At 39.5% G+C, this 13,054-nt stretch overlaps 2 protein-coding genes across 4 annotated transcripts in view; one reads left to right on the plus strand and one right to left on the minus strand.

Moving 5' to 3' along the window:
• The window catches only part of ptpn9b (protein tyrosine phosphatase non-receptor type 9b), a 16,232-nt gene continuing 3,178 nt past the window's right edge, over positions 1-13,054 (minus strand). Inside the window, exons 1-13 of one of the 2 annotated variants that reach the window (XM_058639943.1) lie at positions 11,485-11,588; positions 9,294-9,437; positions 7,261-7,350; positions 7,012-7,136; positions 6,137-6,242; positions 5,943-6,053; positions 4,929-5,848; positions 4,743-4,839; positions 4,153-4,222; positions 3,936-4,014; positions 3,528-3,678; positions 3,198-3,405; positions 1-2,610 (exon numbers count right to left, since the gene is read on the minus strand). In XM_058639943.1, the coding sequence (XP_058495926.1) occupies positions 2,387-2,610; positions 3,198-3,405; positions 3,528-3,678; positions 3,936-4,014; positions 4,153-4,222; positions 4,743-4,839; positions 4,929-5,848; positions 5,943-6,053; positions 6,137-6,242; positions 7,012-7,136; positions 7,261-7,350; positions 9,294-9,437; positions 11,485-11,517 (2,358 nt within the window). In that variant the 5' untranslated portion in view covers positions 11,518-11,588 and the 3' untranslated portion in view covers positions 1-2,386. Of the gene's footprint in view, positions 2,611-3,197; positions 3,406-3,527; positions 3,679-3,935; positions 4,015-4,152; positions 4,223-4,742; positions 4,840-4,928; positions 5,849-5,942; positions 6,054-6,136; positions 6,243-7,011; positions 7,137-7,260; positions 7,351-9,293; positions 9,438-11,484; positions 11,589-13,054 lie in introns of those variants that run through there. The other variant, XM_058639944.1, reaches the window with a different exon arrangement.
• polq (polymerase (DNA directed), theta) overlaps positions 12,298-13,054 on the plus strand; it is a 16,073-nt gene continuing 15,316 nt past the window's right edge. The window contains exon 1 of one of the 2 annotated variants that reach the window (XR_009241438.1): positions 12,298-12,949. Coding sequence is in view for 1 of the 2 variants with exons in the window: in XM_058639942.1 (XP_058495925.1) it covers positions 12,879-12,949 (71 nt within the window). In the remaining variant the exon portion in view is untranslated. The remainder of the gene's footprint in view (positions 12,950-13,054) is intronic. The other variant, XM_058639942.1, reaches the window with a different exon arrangement.

Below are 13,054 nucleotides of genomic sequence, written 5' to 3' on the forward strand. Positions count from 1 at the left end.
GATAGTAATACCATTGCTTTTAATGGGACAACCGGGCTGACAGCATGTAAAAGGCAATAATTCAACCACAAGAACTTAGATCACAAAAGGAAACATTGAATCAACACCAATGACGAATGCACATAGCATTCTTTGTTTCTCATAAAACAAATCAAAAACAGCATGGGGACCAAGACTCGTTTACATACACACTCTTATCTCATAGCTATACATATCCTTCGGTAAGTGTTCCCATAATGCTCCAAAATCTGCCTGTCGATGCAAGGCTACACTGATAGGTCCTGCTAGTAGGCTGATGATAATGTGACAGGTAAACATCTTTAGGGTGAGCCTGGGCCTTTGGCATTGAGGGATGCAGGGTCCACATTCACCAATACTATCCATGTCTGTCTTGACAAAAGGGCTCGGACACCATTACCCCAAACACATTCAAGGCTCTCTGACCAAGCTGATAAACCTTAACCCACTCAAAATATCGATTTCTTTTAATAATTGACACCAAACTCGGTGTTTTGGGAACAAAAATATCAGCCATTTAGTTTTAAGTTTTTTTTCCAACTTGATTGATTTTTTTTTTTTTTGCTTTGTCCTTGGCATCGAGTATCAGACAGTAAGACATTAATGTCATTGTTAATGAAGAGTCAAACAATTAGCGCTCAAAGCAACCTCAACCCCCTGTTGTCCTAGAATTGAACAATCACCATTTATACAAGTCAGTTCTGAAAATACAATGGCAAGTGACATTTTCACTATAGTTTCTTTGTGAACAACAAAAAATATATTTCACTCCTCATCTGATTTGTTCAGCTTATCAAATGCAAATAACTGGTTTGTTTTCTTTGTAACATCGTACCAACATTCACTGATTTCAATATTGTATAAGTTTTACAAAGACATAAATATTGCAGGATACAATACAGTAAAAAATACAAATAAAGTTGATATAGTTTGTTTTTCTTAAATGATAATTTACCAGAGGCAAACCCAGAAATGGATCTGTGAAACTAGGCAAAAAACACTAGAATTACCCCCTGAGGTCAAATGATAAAAGAATAGCCATGTCTCAAACCAGAGCTTAGTCCCAGATAACTCACTACTTTTATGTTATTAATTAGTAGTGTACTATGTACAGGACTATAGGCAAAATGTGGGTGTCCTGTGTGGCACATAGTCAACATATACTATGCAAGTGCACTAGTTTGGGTGTTATTACTACACTAGCGAGACATTAAGCTAAGGAAAACTTGAAGGCACAAGTATCTTGGGCAGAATATGCCTCAAGAATCAAACAACAGTTGTGGTATCCAGAGAACAAGATTCAAACAGGAAAAGAACACAAGGGGAAATGAAACAGCTTAGAGCTCCAGGTATGGTTTAGGTCTGAGAATGACAAGGCAGTGAATCACGTTAAGGCCAAATTATTTAGGATCGTCCAATTCAGAACGCTCTGACAGTAAAAATGATGTTAGACCTGACAAATCGCAAATTTGCATTACAATATCTTTTTCAGTATTTAGTCATAGCCTGGCTCGCCTTTTTTGCTCTTCTTTCAGAGGTTGTTATGATGCACACTAACATAAATGTATGTTACAAGAATATACACGGGCTTCAGTCTATTATATTTCACCAAGGAGTACATCCAAGCATTCAGGGTGAGGACTTTGGCTTTGAAAAGTTAGTCTACATATGCACAAACATGAAACATATGTAGAAAATGCACCATATAAAAAGGTCATCAAAAATAAAAGAAAAACTGAAATGGACAAAATGGCTCACACACTAATCAACTAACACTTATGGCCATTTGCTCACTTAGAACCATTTCTTCTTCTTTAAAAAAAAATGAGAACATAAAGAAAAATAAAGGTTTTCAAGTTTCACCTTTTCATACCCCTCACATTTAAACTGTGATCACAGGCTCTTTCAGGGCTGAAAAGGAACATGAAATACAAAACGGAAAAGTGAGTGGAGGTTTGGAGGGCTTCAAGGGGTAAGGTTCAAGTTTGTCATTCCTCATGTGCAAGTCAATATAAAAATGCTACAACTCATACAACACTCTTGTCAACAAGGTTCAGGGCAGGCCAAGTCCCCCTGAAGTTTGCTAAATAAAAAGGGGCTTGGAAATTGGCAGGACAGCTTGCTCAATCAGCGATGCAATGAACACTCCCTGTATTTTTTTTTTTCCACAGCCCTTAACCTCCTCCATCTATCCACTTGTGAAAAGGAAGCGCAACTGTGGGAGTCTGCATCAAGAGCCAAAACAAGATTTCCATCCGTTGTCTCTTCTCTCTTATGGCAGAGGAGTCATCTTCCTCATCTACTCTGAAATGTCACTCCTCTTCTTCCATTCCTATGATTTCAGTTTAGGCTGTTTATCCCATGTCCCTCATTCACTGTCAGTCTCTAAGTCAGAGTCAGACCACTGCACTGGGCTCAGTTTTCCATGGCGCTGGGCGTACTCAATGACTGCCGTGTAGCAGAAATAGTACTGGTCCCAGGTCTGGATGCTGAAAGCCCTCTGTGTACGCATCCGTTGCACTGTCTGATGGACATCTACTGTGCCGATGTCCTCCAGCCGGGACAGGCAGATGTCCAGGGTACAGAATGTACCTGCACAGAAAGCAGGGAAGAAGAGCAAGAGAGAGATGTTTACCCCATTTGACATGCTCGGCAGACCTTCAAAAAATATCACAGACACAAAATTTAAATTGATTACAGACAAAATAAGTCGGTTCATACTACCGATGGCTCTATATCACTTTTTCATGTTATGTGGCATTGTTTCTTGACATTGGTGGTGCATGTCTCTTATAACAGCCTGTGCGTCGTGAAGCATTTATGTAACATTTGGGTTTTTTGGATCATATGAGGTAAACATATCATACCAGATATTGGATCCAGTATTGAACTGATAAAAATGTTAAATAGTATTGGCTCATCCCTAATTTGTACTTTGCTACTGCATTTGTCAGGTTCACCCATGTAGTGCCTACAGAGCATTTTTAATTCTTAGTTCAGGCTTAGATAACATAAATAAAGACATTACACATGTGGGAAAAAAAATCATGTGCACAACTAAATATGAATGGACTATAAAAATCACAGAGATGAGGCACCTAAAATGGGGGCATTAAAAAGATAGGAAAATAATTAAATCCAAACTTGGAGCCATCTATCTCACAGTAATGTGACATTACCTGTGCGACCAATGCCTGCACTGCAGTGCACAACCACAGGAGGGCCTCCAAGAGGTCCAATCCAACTGGATCCCAGGCTTTGGACTGCAGCATCCCTCCGTTTAAGTACGTGCTCACGGAAGTCCAGCATAGCAGAGGCGCTCTTAGGCACCCCAAAGTCGGGCCAGCTGACATAGAGGTAGTGGCACACCTCCCGTCTCTCTCCAGACTAACAAAAAGTTGGAGAACAATAGAGCTCAACTTTAGTCTTAAATTTTACACACTAAAGACAAAAAAAAATCAATCCCAGATCTTTAAGTTTTATGTAAAAAAGTGGTTGCTGTGACTCACCTGGGTGTTGTAAAGTTCAAGAAGGGAGAGTTTAAAGTCCTGGAACACCTGGATGTTAGTGTTCCTAACCAAGAAATATCCGTATTGCTCGGTCCTGCCCTCCTCAAGAGGCCAGTACTGACCACACTTGACACGTCCACGCTCCACCACCCTGTGAGATGCACAACCTTTACATCCTGCCCAGAATATGTACCTTTGGAGCATCTCCAAAGCTGGACAGACATTGTGCATGTTTTTTGATGTTATATGCTAAATAACTTGCTTTTCTGCACAGCCAGAATCTGTATTTCCTGGATATACTTTATGTATTAACTAATGCAATATAATGAAACTGAAAAAATTGTATTTAAACAACAGTAATCCACACAGTGTCTGCACAGCCCCTAAAATGAGTTGAAGAAGCCTCACCTGGTGGTCATGACAATGATAAGTACCATCTGTTCCCAAACCATGCGCCAGAAATCACCAAAGGTTTTTGGTAAAGGACCTGAGGAGTGCAAAAGGCTTTCAGGCTAGTGGAACACCAGATTGTACTATACTAAGGCTTGTGGGGGAACGGAGTTGGGTTTAGTACAAAAAGTATACATTGCATGAAGTTAAAGGGTTTGTTTCAACAACTGCTCACCCTGAGTTGCAATGTAGGCGTTGCCTCTCTTGTACCCATCCATGAAACTGGCATTAATGTAATCTGATGTCTGGAAAAAATACACAGCAGCCTGGTGTTAGAAATATTCATTATTAGTGTTATTACTATTATTATCATCTCTGACTTCTGTCTTCACTTCTGTCCATCTTTGAAACCTGCCACATACTTGCAGTGGCTAAATATTATTCTACACATTCTGAATGCAAAACTGATTCAGACAATCTTCAGTTTCTTCAGCTAAAGAGAATAATTCAGTTGTCAATCTGAAGAGTCTTTCTCCAACTGAAAAAACCCTTGCTTCTTCTTAAGGTTTTTATTTTTAATGGAGTGGACCATCTATTCATAGTTTATGACATGCTCATAAAAAGGTTTTCAAAACTATTTATGAACCTCTGTGGCCTGACATTGCCATGAACTTCACCTTCTAATCTCAAATATCAGTCAGCAGATAAGAGATTAAATATGACACAAGAACATACCTCGTTGTTGACACAATCTTGAAATCTAACACATATGATACAAATGCAGGAATCCATAACAAAAGTGCATTTTAATGAAGTTATCATTACCTCGTCCTCGTCATCAGAGAGCTGGCACAGTCGCACCCGTGACTGGTCCAGGCAGAGAACATCACTGTACCTGTTCTTTATCTGATTGGATAACTTCCTGTAAAAGCAGTGCCATGAAACATGTTGTGAGTTCCAGGTCAATGAAACAAGGCTGAAAGACCAGAATAAAATACTAGGCTCTCTTACTTGGAGTAATCAAAGGTGCCTGTTGGTGGTTCCTTGCGGATCTCCTCGTACTCCTGATAAATCCCTTTTTTCTTCTTCCTCTTCACATATTCCACCAGGTCATGCACCGTCATTCCTCCCTGCTCCGGCATGTGAACAGACACCTCCATGTAACGGTCTTCACCATCATGACCACATGATGATGACAGGGGCGGGGATTGAGAGGACGGTTGGTGGGGTGGACGAGGCAGAGATTTCTGGGGCAATGGAGGCACCCCTTCCTCTTCCTCTTCCTCATCCTCAACCTCCTCTTCATCCTCCTCCTTAACACTCTCACTCTGAGATCTCCAGGCAGAGTCTGTTGCTTTGCAGTCCGCCACATCACCATCACCTTTCTGGGAAAGCGGCGTGTCAGGTGGTGTGTCTGACTGGGGAGGAGCTTGTCGACCACGACCATTCATATTAGCATTGACACTGGAGCCACTAACAGCCATGTTGGCTTCGCTCACGGCTGCGCCGTTCCAGTGTTGGTGGTTCCCCTGTCTGTTGGCAGCAGAATGTGGGCTCTGCTGGTACTGGCCTAGGCCTCGAGTCCTGCCATCCACCACTGTGCAGTGATTGCGTGGGTTAGCATTATTATCATCATAGCAGTTAGAGTTAGCCACAGCTAACTCAGAACCTAACTGTGTATTTATATGGGTGTGGGACAGTGTAGCACCTGCGCTTGTGTTGCTACACTCCAAACTGTATGAGCGTAGCAGGCTTCCCACACAATCATGTGTGTCGTGTTCTTGTGTGTCACCCTGAACAGTGTTTGTTTGAACATTAACACAGGACTGGATCCAAGCCACGTGACTGTACTGGGATGTCCCACCCAGGTGTTCAGGAAGGGAGGAGACTGGGATGTGATTGGCCAACTCATGAGCTTTCACCGTGCACACCTAGTGTTTGCAAAAGAAAGACAACACATATCAAATACCTAATAAGAGACATATTGCACACTATGATGAGACATCCTGATGAAAACAAACTTACCCTTTCTCTCAATTTCTCTCGGACAAACAGACGTAGGACTGCAAAAGGTGCTCGAAACCAAAGAGGCGATGAAACAATGAAGACACATTTTAGACGAGCTGGAAATGCACCCTGGAAAACAGAGAGACTTTTAACACCAAAGACCAGAGGGCCAAATAGTAGAGCAACAGAGGATTTTCCAGATATTTATTTACCTTGAGCAAATTGAGGATCTTGACACAGAGCTCATAGTCAAAATTGCCATAGCTGGAGTTGGTCATGTCGTAGATAAATATGAGTCCATCTCTTTGAGTTTGTAAACTGGTAATAGATCAAGAAGCGAAGTTAGCATTGAAAAAATAATAGAAATCCAAACAATTAAAGTTATATTTAATCAACCTCACCTTTTTCATTTTCAGTAGGAAAAACTCTAAACAATTTAGTCCCATCTTAGTTGAAGAAAAGCATACAATTTTGTCTTGTCTTAGTTGAAAAATACATACATTTCAGTCTGTTTTTGTTGATAAAAACACCTGATATTTAAATTTTTAGACAATCTCTTACATTCACTTTGGAAAAGTGGCTTTTTACTTTCAACTAATATTATTTAAAGTTATGATAAGTTACCTCAGCTATTGTGTGAGGCATCTTAAAGTGTCTACTCTGGTTTGAGGTTTTCTTCCTAGTGATTTTGTCGTCTCAGGGCCCAATAATAAAACACACCCATACTTTCACTTGGAGGCATTATATTTGAAGTGGGGCCTAATTTGAACTGGTACCATTTGTCATTTTCTTTTCCTGTCACTGTATATTTTCCGTTCTCAATCTGGTGTAGATGCTCCAGTAATACAAAATAGAGATATTAAGAACTTTAACTACATTTTAGTTTGTCATTTTTTGTCACAATTTAATACTGATCTAATCAAAGACCAATAAATAGTCAGAAACTGGAACTAAGAGACAAGGCTCGAAATTAAAAATGGAAACAAAAGGACAAATCACAGACAGTAACAGGTGTGTCCCAACATCAGAGACAGCACCAGGAGGGGGAGTAGAAATGTTTAACATTTTTTTATGGTTTGGGCATCACCTCTCTATGGCTTTATCCAACTGATAGATGATGGCCTGAAGCACAGCTTTGTGGGTGGTGACATCAGACCGATGGAGACGAGCTGTGAAGAGCGCTAGAGCAGCACCCTTAGCATCACGGCCAGGCTGTTGGAAACATTGACAGACATTATAAAACACCAATATACATTTTTCTGAGTTACTTTAAAATTCCTGAATGATTACCTAAGTTCCTTTATGTTTAGTGGTTCATACCAACTTCATTACTCACCAGGACTGTAAATTTGCCATTCAGAAGCTCAGAGCGTAGAGGCTCCTCGTCGGGATTGATATTGATGATGCCCTCTTTGATTCTTGTGTTCTGATGTTGATACAGGACACAAACAAGCAGGAAAGTCAGCAGGGAAACATCACCAAAAATATACCCTCAGTCAATATTTGTTGTTATAAGCCTTGTCAATAAATTTGGGCTAACAGCAGATTACAGGTGTGCTTTAAATTTGCTGATAAAGAAATCACACAAAAGTTTTTTTGACTAAAAACTGAAGATGACAGAGTCAGAGTGGACAAAATTGTTAGTGGTTGTTTTAATTAAATTATATAAAACCTACATTTACATGTTCTAACCTGGAGGGCCTTCTCCTAGGCCCTCAAGAGTTTCAGAAGAGATGGGGGTGTCTGACTGTAGAAAAGCACTAGCTTTTTGCTTCTTTCCATGTCTTTTTTGTTGCCCTCTTCTCTCTCTTTCTCTCACTGAGCTCATTGTTGCCCTTCTTCTTTCCAGACTGTCCTTATGCCACCTCTCCCTCTCAAGTTACTTTTTTCTGCTGTCTGGATCAGCATCTTAACATTCTCGATAACTCCTTGCTATCTCAGCTCCACTTTCCTCTGAAAAGACAATTTAGACCATTCCCTTATAGTCTATTGTTTGATTATATAGAAAACATTTATGAGTTAGAGTGTGATATATCAAATTATGATCCTGATCAAAAGGCCTGCTGATACCAGTACTCGCTACAAAAGCCAATATTGCCAACTTCTAGTACGACACAGTAAAGCATTTACTGTACATTTACACATACAGACATTATATTATGTGTAAAGCTGTTGTAATATTTGTAGTTATCAGAATGTTTCAAAGATTGTTGACATGTCCACCCTGTCATCAATCTTTCCATGACAATGTTTACTGTGACAATGTTAGCATTGAATGAGAACACGGTGGACCTTCAGCTAGCAAAGTGATTCAGGGTTGAAAATGACTGTATACAGTTTAAGAAATAGACTTACAATTTCTGAAAAGATTTTATATAAATTAATATTTCACTATGACAGTGTGGACATGTTAAGCTTGACAACATCCAACTTTAAACACAATATGACTAAAAATTAGGAAATATCAGTGCGGGAGTTTGATGTATTTGCAGCAGTTGTCAACTTCCAGTGAAGAAAGACAGAATGCTGTTGGTCATGTCACTAATTGCATCAGCCGGTCTCTTAAAGTGGCAATTACCCCGTAATGATGGGCAGATTTAAGATGTAAATGACAGCAAATTCGGGGACATGAACAAAATGTTTAATATTATTAGTATTATAAAATGGAATATAAATCAAAGTTTCTAGTTTTATAAAAAGTAATGTGTGAAGAACAAAAAGTATTTAAAGGTTTTGTTCTTTAACCACTTTTAGCATTCACTGAAGTTAGCAGAGCAGCATGTGGGACATGCCAAAATCACATACACCCAATCAAAGAAAATGGTATAAAATGGGGTAAACGCATAGCAAGAGAATTGTCATTTACACCAAAACCTCAGAATTTAATTATTTTATAATATGTTTGTGGTAATTGGGTGATTTTGAAGAGGATACCAAAGGCACTCTATAGAGAGATTGACCCAATTATATATGTGGATTGTGTTTGGTGATGAGATGATATAGTCATGTTCCTTAAATTGCATGGTTGTTCATCGTGGAGACATTCTAACTCCTAAGAGTTAGAGTACACTGATATCAAATTTTCAACAAGAACATGGTAATTCAGAGGGGGGATAAGAAACTTAACAGTTATGACTCTGCAGTGCACTCCATCCTCAACACATCATGAGGTGCCGTCTGTGACACTGCAGAAGAACAGTCTTTTCAGTTGTATCACCAATCAGATGTATTTATAAAGCACATTTAGAAACAACATTGTTGACCAAAGTGCTATACAGTAATAAAGCAAACATTTAAAAAACATAAAACACAAAAACAGGTGAGAGGCAAAAACATACAAATCAAATGCCAGTCAAAGCACTGCTGTACCTTATATGCTTGGAATAGGTCGATAGCTCTTGAGACGTCAAATTTGCGGGCCATAAGAAATTTCACAGCTGTGGGTTGGGAGACAAGCCCGGCACTGTGAGGCTGCTCCCTGCTACGCACTTCACTCAGGAACTCCTCCACAGCCTGGACAAGTGTGGGAAAGGAAGAGATAGAGAAAAGGTGAGGTGTCTGTGTGTGAGAAAAAATTAAAGACGAAAAACTTAAGGCGGAGGAGTAGAGCCATTTATAACACATCCAAAGCGCAACATTTTATTGAGTAAAGCAACATAAAATACAGACAGAAAGTGAAGTGAAAGACAACTGATGTAACAGGCAAGACACGCCAAACTAGACTCCCTTTCAATTTTGTTTCCCTGCCAAAGTTACAACTCTGATACAAATAGAATCAGCAGACTCTGCTCCTTGAAAGTGTAGTAGATGAGAGCACTTTTTAATGTAAAAAAAATAAATCTTGTGTTGTATCTTAATACAAAGTTTTCATGCAAATTATCCGTTTGGTGAACGCGAGTCATTCTGATGCATCTCATGACCCATTTTGTAATTAGATGATGGTCTTAACAATAGACACATTCATTAACTATACAGAAAAGTGTGTAGTAGTAACTCTGCTTCCCTTTGCCTGAATGAGAATGTTTTTGATGGTCAGACAGACATACAGTAGATGGTAGGGCTGCAAATTATAATAAAATGATTTACCCACAAATATTTTTACTCATATTTTTTTCAGGTTACTTTGTCAAAAAGGAGACAGACCACCTTGTTTTTATTTTTACAACGACACTCAAACCAGATACTCCTTTTCTTTTCAAGTAATAAAAAGCAATGAATGGCTTAATCATTAGAGCCCTAAGAGACAAATAGAGAGATCAATATAGATGTTCCAATAATAAACATGATTAAGTGCTGTAGTGACACCAACATATCAATTTTTATCGAGCGATAGTGTGTTCTCGTGGTCCCTTGCAAATTGTGTTCCTGAATCACAAATTTCCAATGAATGTGTTTAATAAATGATCGATGGTAGTGTTGAACTGCAATAAAACGTACATATTTGGTACTGGACATCATATCCTTGTTTGATAATAAACATGTTAAATACATATTTATGACATGTCCCCAGCAGAACAGTAGTTCTAGTATACAGCTTAACTCATGGAGTGATCAAATACATAGAACAAGGCTACACACTTATTTCTGGAGCAAATAAATCGTTTGTACGCCAGGTGGCTTGAGGGCGGTTAATCGATTGACGTTACCGATTCCGGGAAAGTGCTTAGCCACCAAGGACAGCAAGAAATACATCGCGTAGAGTGGGAAGCGGTGCGATCATGTCCCGTTACTTAGCTCACGGACAAAATACATGTTGCAATCCTTGATGCCAATATCCAAGAAGAAACGACAAAGATAAAGTCGTCATCAGATTCGCGGTGTTACGTTTCATCTCTCTAGTCCATGACCACGTCGAGCCCACCTCTTTACTAGAATGGTGTGGCAACAACAATGCTAGGAACCGGAGGATCACTTCTGTGAATTCTCGACCGTAAATCTGATAGCTAGCTCGCCTTCTGCGATGGGACTCGTGATGGTGGGCTATTTTCACTGGGTCACCATGATGCATTATAGCAACTAACGATTAAGACAACTATAAACTAACGGTTTACAACCGTCGCGCGTGCATACACGTACTTTTAATATCCGGTTAGATAGCTGTCGAGGAAAATCTCTAGAAGTCAACAATAGCTATTAGCGTTAACAGCCAGCTAAGTTACATGTGGTGGCTGGAAAGCTAACAGTTGCATTGAAGACAGCAGAGGCATCATATGTGGGATAAACCATAAGATGAACGGCTTGTATGACATCCACGCTGTGGTCATATCTATGCAAACAATATCAAGCTGGGTTATCAGGGAAACAAGTATTCAAGATAAACACCCGGTTTACTGTACCCTGCTACTAGCTGCTAGCAAACGCCATCATGCTAACACACATGCTAAGTGCTGTCAGTCACACCGAAGTCGGGTGCGAGCGGGCCAGTCGTGTTTACTAGACCATCGTTTCCGGGAACAAAATGTATGGAAAAATCAGCGGTTGGAGAGGAAAACGGAGGCGACACGTGTACACATTGAAAACGGCGAGGAGATAAGAGGAAATTATGTCAAGAGACTCTTACCAGCTGCTCCTGAGTTGTCAGGGCTTCCGCCATCTTGAAGCCTCCGCAACGTCGTAGCGGGCGCGCCCACCAGCCGCTCGAACACGCCCGAGACAGATATCTATGCCCCGCCCACACCCAATCACTTTACCACACAATTATCAATACTGGATACAAAAGGGGCGTGCACATACATTTAGCAGGACAGGGGCCAAAATTAAAAAGGGCACCTACTGCAAAAATTAAAAGGGCACCTACTGCGCACGTATATAATGGTACATAATCTCCCACATTCTCACACATATGTGTATACCTATAAAGGGACATTCTTTAAAGCACTTATATCACTGAGATGGGTATTTTTCAATAGAGCCCTGAATATCATTTCCTCTTAGGACACACTTTTGGACACTGCCATGTAGGGACAATAGGGAACTTCATAACAGCACCCTTTTTGATTGGAAGGCACCCATAGGAAACAAAAAGAAAGGCATTTTTTGGTGGTGGTTTTAGGTGTCATATGAATGGCAGTCAGTCAGGCACCTAATGTTTTTACCAAGTTACTTTAGCACATAACCTGCATTTATAAAGACCTGACCAAATAGGTATCAATATATAATACAATTAATGATTATTTAGTGGTTCTGGAGGTTTTTTTTCCACACATATGAACTCATATAAACTGATTTTATTGTATTTCCTATATTGTATATTTTATACTGTGCCTATTTCCCATGCTACAGCTTATTTACAGATGAAAATGTATTTTAAGAACATAATGTCTTCATCGTTACTTTCACATAGAGTTTTAAAGCACATTGCAAATTAATTAAAAGGTGTATTCTATTTTAATGGCAATCAGTCATGAAGTTTATCGACCATACATTTTTACAGAAGATGAATGAATACATTTATTTTTTTCATAAGGTGCCACAAAGTAGCATTTGTTAGAAAATGTATTTACCCACACAACTCGATCAAATAATCATTGTACTCATTTAAACATTATTCGAAGGACAATTCTTTAGTGTCATATAACTTTGTTTGTATTTCAGTATCAAAATATAAATATATATGTTCAAAATCAATCTGTGCTATCAATGGCAGCTGGGGAGTATGAGTTGGAACGTTTGTACTAGGGCCTTTGTGCCGTGGAACAGTTTTTGTGTAACACCGGGTCGGACCAGCGGACTTTTTGATTTTCCCCTCGTCGCAGATCAACAGAAAAACAATATTTACGTTCAGAAACCCAAACAGTTACTTCTACAATGACGCTTGTTTTTCTTTTACCGCTCACTGTTGATCTTCTACATTGTTGACTACAGTTTACAAACTCTAGAGTGAAACTAATGTCATGTTAATTCACAAACACATACCCACACGTCTGTTTGAGACACTGCAACATCATCCTGAGTATGAGCACTTCAGATCGTCCTCTAAAACAGAAAAGCTACATGGGGCAACACCAGATCAAGAAGAAAAAAACGTAAGTGTTTTGTTTAGAGCGATTTCTGCTTCGTTTTATAACGTCAGGATTATGACCATGTTTCTTCTGTCGCCAGGAGACTTCTAAACAGTTATTAGTAGTGTC

Source organism: Solea solea, chromosome 10 (assembly GCF_958295425.1).
Source record: "Solea solea chromosome 10, fSolSol10.1, whole genome shotgun sequence".
NCBI classification, from domain to species: Eukaryota; Metazoa; Chordata; class Actinopteri; order Pleuronectiformes; family Soleidae; genus Solea; species Solea solea.